The 16091-nt window shown below is 39.4% G+C and overlaps 1 protein-coding gene across 1 annotated transcript in view; it reads right to left on the reverse strand.

Moving 5' to 3' along the window:
• IDO2 (indoleamine 2,3-dioxygenase 2) overlaps window positions 1-14094 on the reverse strand; it is an 86777-nt gene extending 72683 nt beyond the window's left edge. The window contains exon 1 of the mRNA XM_015544194.2: window positions 13431-14094. Coding sequence (XP_015399680.2) covers window positions 13431-13529 — 99 coding nt within the window. The 5' untranslated portion in view covers window positions 13530-14094. The remainder of the gene's footprint in view (window positions 1-13430) is intronic.
• Window positions 14095-16091: the final 1997 nt, after the last annotated feature.

A 16091-nucleotide genomic window follows, 5' to 3' on the forward strand; every position in this document is an offset into this window, starting at 1 on the left:
AGAATCTGAAGCAGGCTCCAGGCTCTGAGCTGTCAGCACAGAGCCTGACATGGGGCTCGAACTCACTGACCATGAGATCCTGACCTGAGCTGAAGTCAGATGCTCAACCGACTGAGCCACCCAGGTGCCCCACATGTAGTGCCTCTTATGAAGATAATATAACCTCAGGAGTAGTCCTTGAAAGAATAACACTACTGTTATTTATGAATACAAAAAGGATAATCCTTAAAAAAAATATTATCAAATTGATTCAATAGTATGTTACAAGACCAATCAATTTTGAGCACTGCTGTAAGTATATTTTAACATTAGAAAATTATTATGCAAGGGGCGCCTGAGTATCTCAGTCGGTTAAGCATCCTACTTCAGCTCAGGTCATGATCTCACCGTTTGTGAGTTCAAGCCTCACATAAGGCTCTGAGCCTGGAGCCTGCTTCAGATTCTGTGTCTCCCTCTCTGTCCTCCACTCCCCTGCTCATGTTGTGTCTCTCTCTCAAAAAAAATAAACATTAAAAATTTTTTTTAATAAAATAAAAGAAAATTATTATGCATGGAATTAGGAAAACCTAGAAAAATAATATAGAAGATGTTTGGAGAGAATATTTTCATAAGCTGCTGGAAGATAAATCAAAGTATAAGTAAATGATGGCTAAAATGTCTTCTAAGGAAATGGTACTTAACAATAACTATTTTCTTTTCTTTTCTTTTTCTTTCTTTTTCCCCCCACCTTGAGGACAGATAAATAGATTTGAGACTAAAGCTGAGTAGCTATGGATAGCAGCTACCATAGAAAGCAGTTTACCTTCTCTGGCCCCTCTCTCCACCTAGAAAGGGAGCATATTCATTTCCCATAATCAACACTAGCTAAATAATACAGACTATAGCTTTTAATTGGCACTAAGCTAATTAGTCATCTAGAGTCCTTAAATCTTTTGTTTTGGTCTCCTATTGTATTCTAAGCATCTACCTAAGTGCCCTTAAATGTAAAAAGTAGTGACAAAATACTCACTAAATTGAAACAAGGAATAAAATACTAGCAAAAAAAAAATGAGAGAATAGTAAATCCAGAGAGTCATTAATTTGACACTAGAGAGCACAAATGGTTGGAGGTTAGAAAGAATGATGAGAAAGGGTTCTAACTTAGCTAATGCTGACAAGTTATTTTCAGGAACAAGATAGTGAATTTTTGGCAAATGGTTTGGTTTGAAATAAAATATCAAGCGTGGAATAGACACAAAAGTTTTACATATCAGTTTTATTAATAGTGAGAGGAAATTGAAATTGACCAATATGTCCAATGTTGTTTAAATTTCAGTGTTATATCATGCAAATGGAATCTGATGCAACCATTAAAATTATATTATTAAGCATAACTAATTTTTAAAATTTTTGATATTTATTTAATATGCTTCTATTAATTTAGTAATAAAATAACAACACTTAGAATATATTTTTCATAAAATCATTTATTTGGGCTAATGATAAACCACCATACTTCAGTAGTTCCCCAATTCCTAAAGATTAATAATATATAAACAGTAAAAATAAATGTAAAGTAAAATATCAAACATTGGAATGTCAATTTATGGGACTTATTAACCTGAGTATATAATTGAAAGATTTGATCAATAATAAAGCCATAAGATATTAGTAAAAGTAGTTGGAAGATATTCAGGGTAATCATGTTTCAAAATCAAATTAAGACACATAGTTTGCTAAATATTGGCATAATTATTGTATGAAATGGGATTAAATATTCTATTTCAAATTGGCCATGATTTAGAAATTCTGGGCTACCTAGGAAAAAGATGGCGACATAGGAGGACGCTAGGCTCACCACGTCCTGCTGATCACTTAGATTCCATCTACACCTGCCTAAATAACCCAGAAAACCACCAGAAGACTAGCAGAACAGATTCTCCGGAGCCAAGCGCAGACAAGAGGCCCACAGAAGAGGGTAGGAAGGGCGGAGAGGCTGTGCGCACTACACAGACTGGCAAGAGGGAGCCGGGGCAGAGGGGCAGCCCTACGGCAAAGCAGAGCCTCCGAGTCCGGCTTGCAAAAGTGAAGGGGTCGGAGGGAGTGTGTTCGGACAGCAAGCGGGACTTAACATCTGGGAAGTTATAAGTTAACAGCTCTGCTCGGAGAGCGGGAAGGCTGGAGGACAACGGGAGAGAGAGTTGTTGAGTCCCGGATGACAGCACAGCTTGGCAGGGAACAAAGGCGCTCACCAGCGCCATCTCCCTCGCCCATCCACCAGCCAAAATCCCAAAGGGAAACAGTTTATGTCAGAGAACTTACTTGCACCGCACAAACACCCAACGCTGTGCTTCTGCGGATCCATCCCTCCGGCAGTGGCGGGTCTGACTCCCTCCCGGTGACGCAGGGCCCCTCCCAAAGCAGATCACCAAAGGATAAGCAAGCTGAGCCTGCCCGTCCTGCCCCCATGCACCTTGCCTATCCACCCCAGATAATACACCAGATCCCCAGCACCACAAGCCTGGCAGTGTGCAAGTAGCCCAGACAGGCCACGCCACCCCACAGTGAATCCCGCCCCTAGGAGAGGGGAAGAGAAGGTACACACCAGTCTGACGGTGGCCCCAGTGGTGGGCTGAGGCAGACATCAGGTCTGACTGTGGCCTGGCCCACCAACTCAAGTTATTCAAGACTGCACAGGGGAAGTGCCCGGCAGTTCCACACCACTCCAGGGACTATCCAACATGACAAAACAGAAGAATTCCCCTCAAAAGAATCTCCAGGAAATAACGACAGCTAACGAACTGATCAAAAAGGATTTAAAAAATATAACAGAAAGTGAATTTAGAATAATAGTCATAAAATTAATCACTGGGCTTGAAAACAGAATAGAGGACAGCAGAGAATCTATTGCTACAGAGATCAAGGGACTAAGGAACAGCCAGGAGGAGCTAAAAAATGCTATAAATGAGCTGCAAAATAAAATGGAAATGACCACGGCTGGGATTGAAGAGGCAGAGGAGAGAATAGGGGAACTAGAAGATAAAATTATGGAAAAAGAGGAAGCTGAGAAAAAGAGAGATAAAAAAATCCAGGAGTATGGAGGGGAAAATTAGAGAATTAAGTGATGCACTAAAAAGAAATAATATACACATAATTGGTATTCCAGATGAGGAAGAGAGAGGGAAAGGTGCTGAAGGTGTACTTGAAGAATTCATAACTGAGAACTTCCCTGATCTGGGGAAGGAAAAAGGCATTGAAATCCAAGAGGCACAGAGAACTCCGTTCAGACGTAACTTGAATTGATCTTCTGCACGACATATCAGAGTGAAACTGGCAAAATACAAGGATAAAGAGAAAATTCTGAAAGCAGTTAGGGATAAACGTGCCCTAACATATAAAGGGAGACCGATAAGACTCATGACGGATCTCTCTACTGAAACTTAGCAGGCCAGAAAGGAATGGCAGGAAATCTTCAACATGATAAACAGAAAAAATATGCAGCCGAGAATCCTTTATCCAGCAAGTCTGTCATTTAGAATAGAAGGAGAGATAAAGGTCTTCCCAAACAAACAAAAACTGAAGGAATTCGTCACCACTAAACCAGCCCTACAAGAGATCCTAAGGGGGATCCTGTGAGACAAAGTACCAGAGACATCGCTACAAACATGAAACCTACAGACATCACAATGACTGTAAACCCATATCTTTCTATAATAACACTAAATGTAAATGGACTAAATGCACCAACCAAAAGACATAGGGTATCAGAATGGATAAAAAAACAAGACCCATCTATTTGCTGTCTACAAGAGACTCATTTTAGACCTGAGGACACCTTCAGATTGAAAGTGAGGGGATGGAGAACTATCTATCATGCTACTGGAAGTCAAAAGAAAGCTGGAGTAGCCATACTTATATCAGACAAACTAGACTTTAAATTAAAGGCTGTAACAAGAGATGAAGAAGGGCATTATATAATAATTACAGGGTCTATCCATCAGGAAGAGCTAACAATTATGAATGTCTATGCGCCAAATACAGGAACCCCCAAATATATAAAACACTTCCTCACAAACATAAGCAACCTTATTGATAAGAATGTGATAATTGCAGGGGACTTTAACACCCCACTTACAACAATGGATAGATCATCTAGACACACGGTCAATAAAGAAACAAGGGCCCTGAATGATACATTGGATCAGATGGACTTGACAGATATATTTAGAACTCTGCATCCCAGAGCAACAGAATATACTTTCTTCTCGAGTGCACATGGAACATTCTCCAAGATAGATCACATACTGGGTCACAAAACAGCCCTTCCTAAGTATACAAGAATTGAAATCATACCATGCATACTTTCAGACCACAATGCTATGAAGCTTGAAATCAACCACAGGAAAAAGTCTGGAAAACCTCCAAAAGCATGGAGGTTAAAGAACACTCTACTAAAGAATGAATAGGTCAACCAGGCAATTAGAGAAGAAATTAAAAAATATATGGAAACAAACGAAAATGAAAATACAACAATCCAAATGCTTTGGGATGCAGCGAAGGCAGTCCCGAGAGGAAAATACATAGCAATCCAGGCCTATCTCAAGAAACAAGAAAAATCCCAAATTCAAAATCTAACAGCACACCTAAAGGAAATAGAAGCAGAACAGCAAAGGCAGCCTAAACCCAGCAGAAGAAGAGAAATAATAAAGATCAGAGCAGAAATAAACAATATAGAATCTAAAAAAAAAACTGTAGAGCAGATCAACGAAACCAAGAGTTGGTGTTTTGAAAAAATAAACTAAATTGATAAACCTCTAGCCAGGCTTCTCAAAAAGAAAAGGGAGATTACCCAAATAGGTAAAATCATGAATGAAAATGGAATTATTACAACCAATCCCTTAGAAATACAAGCAATTATCAGGGAATACTATGAGAAATTATATGTCATCAAACTGGACAACCTGGAAGAAATGGACAAATTCCTGAACACCCACACACTTCCAAAACTCAATCAGGAGGAAATAGAAAGCTTGAACAGACCCATAACCAGTGAGGAAATTGAATCAGTTATCAAAAATCTCCCAACAAATAAGAGTCCTGGACCAGATGGCTTCCCAGGGGAGTTCTACTAGACGTTTAAAGCAGAGATAATACCTATCCTTCTCAAGCTATTCCAAAAAATAGAAAGGGAAGGAAAACTTCCAGACTCATTCTATGAATCCAGTATTACTTTGATTCCTAAACTAGACAGAGACTCAGTAAAAAAAGAGAACTACAGGCCAATATCCCTGATGAATATGGATGCAAAAATTCTCAATAAGACACTAGCAAATCGAATTCAACAGCATATAAAAAGAATTATTCACCATGATCAAGTGGGATTCATTCCTGGGATGCAGGGCTGGTTCAACATTCACAAATCAATCAACGTGATACATCACATTAATAAAAGAAAAGATAAGAACCATATGATCCTTCAATCTATGCAGAAAAAGCATTTGACAAAATTCAGCATCTTTTCTTAATAAAAACCCTCGAGAAAATCGGGATAGAAGGAACATACTTAAACATCATAAGAGCCATTTATGAAAAGCCCACAGCTATCATCATCCTCAATGGGAAAAACAGAGCTTTTTACCTGAGATCTGGAACATGACAGGGATGTCCACTCTCACCGCTGTTGTTTAACATAGTGTTGGAAGTTCTAGCATCAGCAATCAGACAACAAAAGGAAATCAAAGGCATCAAAATTGGTAAAGATGAAGTTAAGCTTTCACTTTTTGCAGATGACATGATATTATACATGGAAAATCCGATAGACTCCACCAAAAGTCTGTTAGAACTGATACATGAATTCAGCAAAGCCGCAGGATTCAAAATCAATGTACACAAATCAGTTGCATTCTTATACACTAATAATGAAGCAACAGAAAAACAAATAAAGAAACTGATCCCATTCACAATCGCACCTAGAAGCATAAAATACCTAGGGATAAATGTAACCAAAGATGTACAAGATCTGTATGCTGAAAACTATAGAAAGCTTATGAAGGAAATTGAAGAAGACATAAAGAAATGGAAAAACATTCCATTCTCATGGATTGGAAGAATAAATATTGTCAAAATGTCAATACTACCCAAAGCTATCTACACATTCAATGCAATCCCAATCAAAATTGCACCAGCATTCTTCTCAAAACTAGAACAAGCAATCCTAAAATTCATATGGAACCACAAAAGGCCCCGAATAGCCAAAGTAATTTTGAAGAAGAAGACCGAAGCAGGAGGCATCATAATCCCAGATTTTAGCCTCTACTAGAAAGCTGTAATCATCAAGACAGCATGGTATTGGCACAAAAACAGACACATAGACCAATGGAATAGAATAGAAACCCCAGAACTAGACCCACAAACGTATGGCCAACTCATCTTTGACAAAGCAGGAAAGAACATCCAATGGAAAAAAGACAGTCTCTTTAACAAATGGTGCTGGGAGAACTGGACAGCAACATGCAGAAGATTGAAACTAGACCACTTTCTCACACCATTCACAAAAATAAACTCAAAATGGGTAAAGGACCTGAATGTGAGACAGGAAACCATCGAAACCCTAGAGGAGAAAGCAGGAAAAGACCTCTCTGACCTTAGCTGTAGCAATTTCTTACTTGACACATTCCCAAAGGCAAGGGAGTTAAAAGCAAAAATGAACTACTGGGACCTCATGCAGATAAAAAGCTTCTGCACAGCAAAGGAAACAATCAATAAAACTAAAAGGCAACCAACGGAATGGGAAAAGATATTTGCAAATGACATATCAGACAAAGGGCTAGTATCCAAAATCTATAAAGAGCTCACCCAACTCCACACCCAAAAAACAAATAACCCAGTGAAGAAATGGGCAGAAAACATGAATAGACACTTCTGCAAAGAGGACATTCGGATGGCCAACAGGCACATGAAAAGATGCTCAACGTCGCTCCTCATCAGGGAAATACAAATCAAAACCACACTCAGATAACACCTCACACCAGTCAGAGTGGCCAAAATGAACAAATCAGAAGACTATAGATGCTGGAGAGGATGTGGAGAAACGGGAACCCTCTTGCGCTGTTGGTGGGAATGCAAACTGGTGCAGCCGCTTTGGAAAATAGTGTGGAGCTTCCTCAAAAAATTAAAAATAGATCTACCCTTTGACCCAGCAGGAGCACTGCTAGGAATTTACCCAAGGGATACAGGAGTACTGATGCATAGGGGCACTTGTACCCCAATGTTTATAGCAGCACTCTCAACAATAGCCAAATTATGGAAAGAGCCGAAATGTCCATCAACTGATGAATGGATAAAGAAATTGTGGCTTATATACACAATGGAGTACTACGTGGCAATGAGAAAGAATGAAATATGGCCCTTTGTAGCAACATGGGTGGAACTGGAGAATGTTATGCTAAGTGAAATAAGCCATACAGAGAAAGACAGATACTATATGTTTTCCCTCTTATGTGGATCCTGAGAGACTTAACAGAAACCCAGGGGGGAGGGATGGGGAAAAAAAAAAGAGGTTAGAGTGGGAGAGAGCCAAAGCATAAGAGACTCTTAAAAACTAAGAACAAACTGAGGATTGATGGGGGGTGAGAGGGAAGAGAGGGTGGGTGATGTGTATTGAGGAGGGTACCTTTTGGGATGATCACTGGGTATTGTATGGAAACCAATTTGACAATGAATTTCATATATGGAAAAAAAATAGAAATTCTGGGCTATATGGTCATAACTTATCCTGTTGTCAGTAAGACCATGGCCTAGGCTGGTCTAGAATTGAGTTCTAGACTTAAACCAGAGTGTCAAAATTATAAGGGGCAGTCATATCTAACTTGTATGGATTTCTTACTTTGATCCTTGTAGCATACCCATAAAGGGAAAATAAGGTTCAAAGAGATTAAATATAACTTGTTAGGTTTAAAACTGATAAGAATTTCAGCTGGAATTCAAACTCAAATCAGTATGACTACTGTCAAATCTGTCTATGCCATTAATCAGAATTTGTCTTATTTACTATGCACTATTTCTTAACTAGAATTGTCTTAAGAGAAGAGACATCACAGGGCACCTGGGTGGCTCAGTCAGTTGAGCATCTGACTCTTGATTGAGCCTGCTTAGTGTGGACCCTGCAAAGGATTCTCTCTCTCTCTCCTGTCCCTCCCCCACTCATGCACGTGCACACACTCTCTTTCTTTCTCTTAAAAAAAAAAAGAAGAAGAAGAATATTAAGAAATATCATGAACCCCAAAGAATAACTTCCTGAGGATACAAAGACTTCATTGGAAAAAATGAAGAAAGAAACTGAAATCTGATTTTATGGAATATCTTTCAATTGTAAATTATCATCACAACATAAAATTTTTGTTTTTTATTTCTAGTCAGAGAATAAAAACACAAAATTGAGTTTTTGAAAAGTATGTCCTTGCTCCTCCTCCCTATTTCCTACTGCAAAGGCCACAGTTTCAAAACATGATGGTAGCATAACCATTTATTTATTTATTTATTTATTTATTTTAATGTTTTTTTATTTGTTTTTGAGACAGACAGAGACAGAGCATGAGCAGGGAAGGGGCAGAGAGAGAGAGAGACACAGAATCTGAAGCAGGCTCCAGGCTCTGAGCTATCAGCACAGAGCCCGATGCAGGGCTGGAACTCACAGACTGTGAGATCATGACCTGAGCCGAAGTCACACGCTCAACCGACTGAGACACCCAGGCGCCCCTGTAGCATATCCTTTTAAATTCATGTAGAAGAGGCTCCTTTCCCATGTAGCTCTGGTCATATAATTACTGCCCATACAATGCTTTTTCATATTCTAACTTCCCTCTGACCTCATACCTACAATTTTACAGCAGAGGATTGCCTTTTCTTCAGAATATCAAGGTCATACTGGTGAATATGAGCTAACGTTATGCTGACAAAACTGGTCAGTGATATTTAACTGTCCCTATGACCCATTGATATTGTGATATCTTGGACTCTGCTTTTCATTGTCTTCACCTTCCCATGGTTGTGTGGTCAGATTTGGGAATCTTAGGGCAATTGTAGTTCTGGTTGCTCAGGCCCCTCCCTCCTTCTAACATTCTATCTTTTCATCTCACCCCCCATGGTGTACTTAATGTATGCCTCCTCCAAAAGGCAAGAAAGAAAAAAGAGACAGAGAGGGAGACAGAGACAGAGAGAAAAGAAGGGAGATCTCCTTGGAAACTGAATGTGACCCCATTTGGAAAAAAGGGTCTTTTTTGGTTAATGACTGATTGCAAGATGAAATCATCTTAGATTAGGGTGGTTCCAATAACAAGTGTCCTTATAAGAGAAGACATAGACAAGAGGAAGAAGACACAGCCACAAAGAAGGCCACCTAAAGATGGACCCAAAGATTGGAGTTATTCTGCCATGAAAATGGAATGGCTGGAGCCCCAGGAAGAAGGGAGAGGAGAGTGGGGATCCTCCTGTAGAATGATTGGAGGGAAACTGAGCCTGCCAACACCCTGAATTCAGACTTCTACTCTTTAGCTCTCTGCAAGAATACATTTCTATTGTTTTAAGACACCAAAACTGTGGTAATTTTGTTACAGCAGACCTGGGAAACAAATAAATGCCCTGAGCCTCAATTTGAATGAAATTAGCAGATTTGTATTTTCCCATGGGCAATCTTTTCATTCTTTCTTAGGATCCGTCAGCTCATCTCAAGTTGTGTCATGTTTCTCTACAGCAGAGATGTCCTGCGTGAGAAAACTCTAAGTGGTTTCATTGTTTAAATTCCAGTTTCCAGATGACTGTCTTGGTTATTCCTGCTCCTCCTATTTCCTTATCTCTGTCTGCACATTTCTCCTTTGGCTTTACTCACTTTCTTAGTTCCTTAATTTTGGCACAGAAATCCACACCCCATCCAACCTCCCTATCCCCAAACACGTTTTTCTTTATTGATCTACATTAACTATTATGAAATCTGATCACTTTGTCTCTATCACTACTATATCACCATCACTGCCTCAAATCCTCCTTTTTTTTTAAGTTTATTTATTTATTTATTTAGAGAGATAGAACAAGAAAGGGAGGGGCAGAGAAAGAGAGACAGAGAGACGGAGAATCCCAAGTAGGCCCCATATTGTCAGTGTGGAGCCCAATGTGAGGCTCAAACTCACAACCCATGAGATCATGGCCTGAGCTGAAACCAACAGTTGGATGCTTAACCGACTGAGCCACCCAGGTGCCCATGGAGTCTACTGCTTCTATCAAGGACTTTGGATTTCTACAGGAGAGGATATATCTATCTCTTTTTTCTAAGTAGCCACTTGATTGCTATAAAGAATACAGTTCCCAGTGTCCCCATGGCATCATTCCTTGTCTGCTGCTCCATGGCACACTTAAAATTTCCCTCTTTCTTTGTTTTTGCATAAAAATAACTTCCAAGCTCTACTCAGAGCTTCTTGTAGCCATGACACCTATAGCCAACCTCTCAAGTGTAGGCCCCTGTCTCTAACCTGAACCTGCACTGTCCTCGAAGCATTTTATGATTTTCAAGCACTGAATTATTTAGGTTAGAGATTCGGAATTAACCGTTGGGTTGGGGTTCTGGCATCAGTATTTTTTAAAGTTCCCTGAGTGATTTTGGTGTGCAGTTCAGCAACAGCTGTTCGAACCCACCCTGCACTTAACAGTCTTTTAGGAAAAACATTGAAATGCCTGTTGCATTATATTATTTTCCAGATGTGCGAAATCTAAACTCAAGCCTGACATTGGAGATCTTAGTTCCACACCAATCTGATCTCCATCTATCGTGTACATAGACTCCTGTTTTTCTGCCAAACTGATTTCCTTGTATTGTTTATATCTAAGGAAAAATTACTTCCCACCTCTCCCCACCCAAACACACATACACATGCACGGGACCCATGATCTGGCAAAGGATTTTTGTGGCATATTTATGGACACGGGTCTGACAGGTATACATTTTCTACACTGAAACGTTAGACCCTGGAAATGTTTGAGAGTGGATACAAACAGTGGGGTAAAGCACTGAAAACTAACCTAGGCCGCTCCCCTAAAGCCACAATATTTGCTTGCTTATTCATTAGCTTGACTGTTTTCTGGAGAAAGACTTTGAAGTAAATATTTATAGAAGCAACTAAGCTTGCTGAAAGAGCATCTTTGGGCCAGAGGGCATGAAGGAACAGTTCTCCCATCACTTGCCTTTATACTAAAGGAAAGAAAAACTTATTTGAGCCCTTGACAATGTCAGTGACAGACATTTCCTAATTTGTGATCAGTATCAACACTGCTAGCTGACTGATGCAACCTGCGACAGAACCCCTCCTAATGAAGCAACTACAGGGCAGATTCTGATGAAAACTTCCTCTCTCGCCTCTTCCCAGAAGTAGAGTGGTTTAAAATTTCACACCAATGAGAGCAAATGAAAATAAAACTGAAATACAGAATCACTTTTCATAAATCTAGCATAGGACTATTATAAAGTTGGCCCAGTTTGTCAGGGAATTTTTTATAATGAGCTCAGCAATGGAAATTTCTCCTAAGGGATAGCCATTAACCAAATCACAAGACAGACATGATCTGGCTCAGAACCAATCACAAGCATTTGAAACTTTTATTGTTTCTCATCTAGAGTTCTTATTTATATATAAAAAAGGAAACAAAGAGGGGAGCTCAATCATTATGGCTCTATAAAGTTACATACTTTATATTATTATTTTTCCTCTGCTCAGTGTAAATATTTAACCTCAATAAGAATGTGTTAGCCTATTGGCTTTTCTTTCCTTGTGAACCAGGGACAATGGGAATATTCCCAAATCAAGTTTACACACAGAGTGAGCACTAGAATGAGGGTTCGAAGAACTGCTTCTATTCCTTACGCTGGATTTATTAAAGTGTCTCATGCTCCACAACAATCCAGGGGGAGTGGCATCAGATCTTCACCTACTACATGTGAAAACTGGGGTCAGGCAATGCTTGTGATTTATACAGGGGTACAAGATTTAGTAAGTGCAAGTCAGAGTGACTGACATGTTCTGGTTTGCCCAGGACTTTCTTGCTTTAGCCCTGAAAGCCTCACGTCTTGACAACCCTTTCAGTCCCTGGCAAATACAGATCCACAGTCACCCTAGTTGCAGTCAGAGATTGCAATCTATACACTGGGCTACAACCCTATTCTCCATAACATCCTGAAGTCATTACTTCTAATGCTCAAGTTACTTGCAGATCTGTGACTTGTTCTCTCAACTAACAGCTCTACAGAGAGCTTTTGGGAAGAGTGAATAGATGATATCTTCATCTATATTCTTCTAATAACAATCAAAAATAAGCATTAGAATAGGTATTCAATAAAAGTTCATTGAATTCCAGAGTATTCTTTAATTGTAGTTAAAGATGAATTAGGCCTACAGGGAAGGTGTAGAATTGGATCTATTAAGTCATCACAAAAGCTGCAGTATTGGACCCCTAGATTCTCCCCCGAGTAGTTTGGGCCCTTATCAATGATGTAGTAGAAAAAAGATGTTAGCAGTGCTGAGTATTAGTTCAGCTTTTCACACTAAAATGACTTTGGCAAGCCACTTCCTGTGCACTTCAGCCAGCTGAAATATAAAAGCAGGAAGGTGGGACCAGGTGACTTCTAAGAACTCTTACAGTCTTAGCGTAATAGGCTTTGAGCCACAAAGAGTAAACAATGTTAAGGGTTCACTGATGGGGCCCCTGGGTGGTTCAGTTGGCTAAGTGTCTGACTCCAGCTCAGGTCATGATCTCACAGTTTGTGGGTTCAAGCTCCGTATCTGTGCTGACAGCTCGGAGCCTGGAGCCTGCTTCAGATTCTGTGTCTCCCTCTTTCTCTCTCTGTCCCTCCCCCACCACATTCTATCTCGCTCTCTCAAAAATAAACATTAAAAAAAAATGAGTTAACTGATGAAACAGAATTGGATTATAAGCTGTGCCTTCAATAGAATTAAAAAATAGGTATTGTTAGTTCTCACGGGTTTCTTTCTATTCTCAGCAATGTCTGTGAATATCTAACTCTTCCTACCAACACCGAAAGTACCCATGGTCTTTTGTGTTCTTTCTGCACTCCTACTAGCAAGTGAAGATAGACTGATTTGCTCCCTTACTTGATCTCTAAGTTCTGTCTTTTCCTTGGTAACCCAGATTTGCTAATAAGTTTACTGGACTGATTGACAATCTATTAAAAATAACCGGCATTAAAACATTCCATTTGAACTATCCTGTGCTGTATGTAGCTGTCACTTTTCTCTTTTCATAATTCCATGTTGATTTATTTGTAACATCTTTCTCAGGTATTTATATTGCATCTCCCCTAATGACCACATAAATTAAGCAGATAAAAGAGAGAACAAATCAGCATCATGAGAAACCTATTCTGTCCTGGTCCAAGGTTCTATACTTACCAAAGGATTTGGTAGAAGAAAGCCATACTCTTCCGAAATATGAAATCTTCCTAAAGATAATAATGGTATTGTCTTCAAATTCTGACTTTGAGGTTCCATAATTTTGTCTGAAGTATCTGCACTAAAGCCAGTCCTGAGTGACAACGATTCCAAATATACCAAAGACCCAGGTTGAGGGAGCTTCAGGATGGCATCTTCTTGCTGCAATTCTGCAGTGTCTCAGCAACAGAGGAGAACCTTGGTCTGAGGTTGAATTCCAGAATGCCATAAACTTTCTCTGACACAGGTTGAGTAAACAATTAGAGACTGCTGACTAAAACAAACAGGCAAACAGAATCACAAAAGAAAAAAAATATCTCCTTTCTTTTTACACACATGTAGTAAGAGAAAATTGGTTTTAAAGATTGGTTTTAAGTCCAAAGACAATTTGTTCTCCTTTGGAAAAGGGGAAATGAGCTAGTACTTTGGTTATGGCTGATTCCAAATATCCTGACAGTAATCTTGTCCAAAATGAATTTTGACAACAGGGTCTTTATCCCAAAGGAGTGAATGATTAAAACTGGAAGTGAGTCACCTTTAGACAGATATTTCAGTGGTTGGTGGTGACTGGAGATCAGAGGAAGACTCTAAATACATATCAGAACCTCAGAGGGGGTCTGAACAACATATTCTAAACAACTGCTTTGATTTACTTTAAGAAATAACATTTAATCATTTTTTGAAATCTTTAGCCACAATAAGGAAGACATATATATTTTTAACAAATGAAGTAGTGGATATTAATAAACTTAGGAGTCTGAACAGATTATATGATTGAACCCTCTACCTTTATCAACCATCTTTTGAGAAACTTCTACTAAAATGGGTGACTTTACCTATGAAGGAACTACTACTTTTACTGATTTTACAGAGTAGTAAACTGAGGAACACCATATAGATAATCCTGTCTATTGTCACTCCACTAATTATTGGCAGAGCGAGGACTAGAGCTGAGGTATCTTAAATTTTTTTTTAACGTTTTTTATTTATTTTTGAGGCAGAGAAAGAGACAGAGCATGAACGGGGGAGGGGCAGAGAGAGAGGGAGACACAGAATCAGAAGCAGGCTCCAGGCTCTGAGCCATCAGCCCAGAGCCCGATGCGGGGCTCGTACTCACTGACCGCAAGATTGTGACCTGAGCTGAAGTCGGACGCTTAACCGACTGAGCCACCCAGGCACCCCTAGAGCTGAGGTATCTTGATTTCCAAGCCATTGCTGTGTTCCCTAGATCAGGCTGCCAGGCTGTCTGTCAAAAGTGCTCTTACAGTTTGTTTGTTTTTTGAGAAAGAGAGAGAGAGAGAGGGAGAGAAGGAGAGAGAGAGACAGACAGCATGTGCACACATGTGTGCTCTCTAACAGGGGAGGGACAGAGAGAGAGAAGAAGATAACCTTTTTTTAAAAAGGTGTTTATTTATTTACTGTGAGAGAGAGAGAGAGAAGTGCAGAAAGAGAGGGAGAGAGAATCCCAAGCACGCCCTGCACTCAGGATAGAGCCTGACTGAGGGCTCAATCTCACAATCATGAGATCATGACCTGAACTGAAATCAAGAGTTGGATGCTTAACCAAGTGAACCACCAGGTGCTCCTATAGTTTGAATTTTCTTTACTATGGAGCCAGGTTATAAGTTCCAGTCCATAGATCTGCAGTATGGAAATTCTGAAGACTCTACCTTTTGCCAAATGGACCCTAAACTTAGGTCAAAAGTTGTAGACAAATTGATTTGGAAGCTAATTTATCTGAACACATCTTCTTCTTCCCTTTCTCTATGATAAATAGAAAAGCTAAGAGCAGGAAGTTCTCTGATCATTCATTGAACAGTTCCTATGGAAGGTTCAACTTTAAAAGTTGTCTTTCAAAAGTAGCCTAATTGGTCTATGTATCTGTTTTTGTGCCAATACCATACTGTCTTGATGATTACAGCTTTGAAGTACAGGCTAAAGTCTGGGATTATGATGCCTCCAGATTTGGTTTTCTTTTTCAACATTACTTTGCCTATTCAGGGTCTTTTGTGGTTCTATACAAATTTTAGGGTTGATTGTTCTAGCTCTGAGAAGAATGCTGGAGGCAATTTTGATTGGGATTGCACTGAATGTGTAGATTGCTTTGGGTAGTATCAACATTTTATCCATATTTATTCTTCCAATCCATGAGCATGGAAGGTTTTTCCATTTCTTTGTGTCTTTTTCAATTTCTTTCATAAGTTTTCTATAGTTTTAAGCATACAAGTCTTTTACATCTTTGGTAAGGTTTAATTCTAGGTATTTTATGGGTTTTGGTGCAATTGTAAATGGGATCAAATAGAGAACCCAGAAATGGACCCACAAATGTATGGCCGGCTAATCTTTGACAAAACAGGAAAGAGTATCCAGTGGAATTAGGGCAGTATCTTTAGCAAATGGTGCTGTGAGAACTGTACAGCAACATGCAGAATAATGAAACTGGACCACTTTCTTACACAATATACAAAAGTAAACTCAAAATGGGTGAAAGACTTAATGTGAAACAGGAAACCATCAAAACCCTAGGCGAAAGCAGACAACACCCTCTTTCATCTCAACCGCAGCAACTTCTTACTCAACATACCTCCAAAGGCAAGGGAAACAAAAGCAAAAATGAAGTAT

Source organism: Panthera tigris, chromosome B1, assembly GCF_018350195.1.
Source record: "Panthera tigris isolate Pti1 chromosome B1, P.tigris_Pti1_mat1.1, whole genome shotgun sequence".
In the NCBI taxonomy this organism is placed as follows: Eukaryota; Metazoa; Chordata; class Mammalia; order Carnivora; family Felidae; genus Panthera; species Panthera tigris.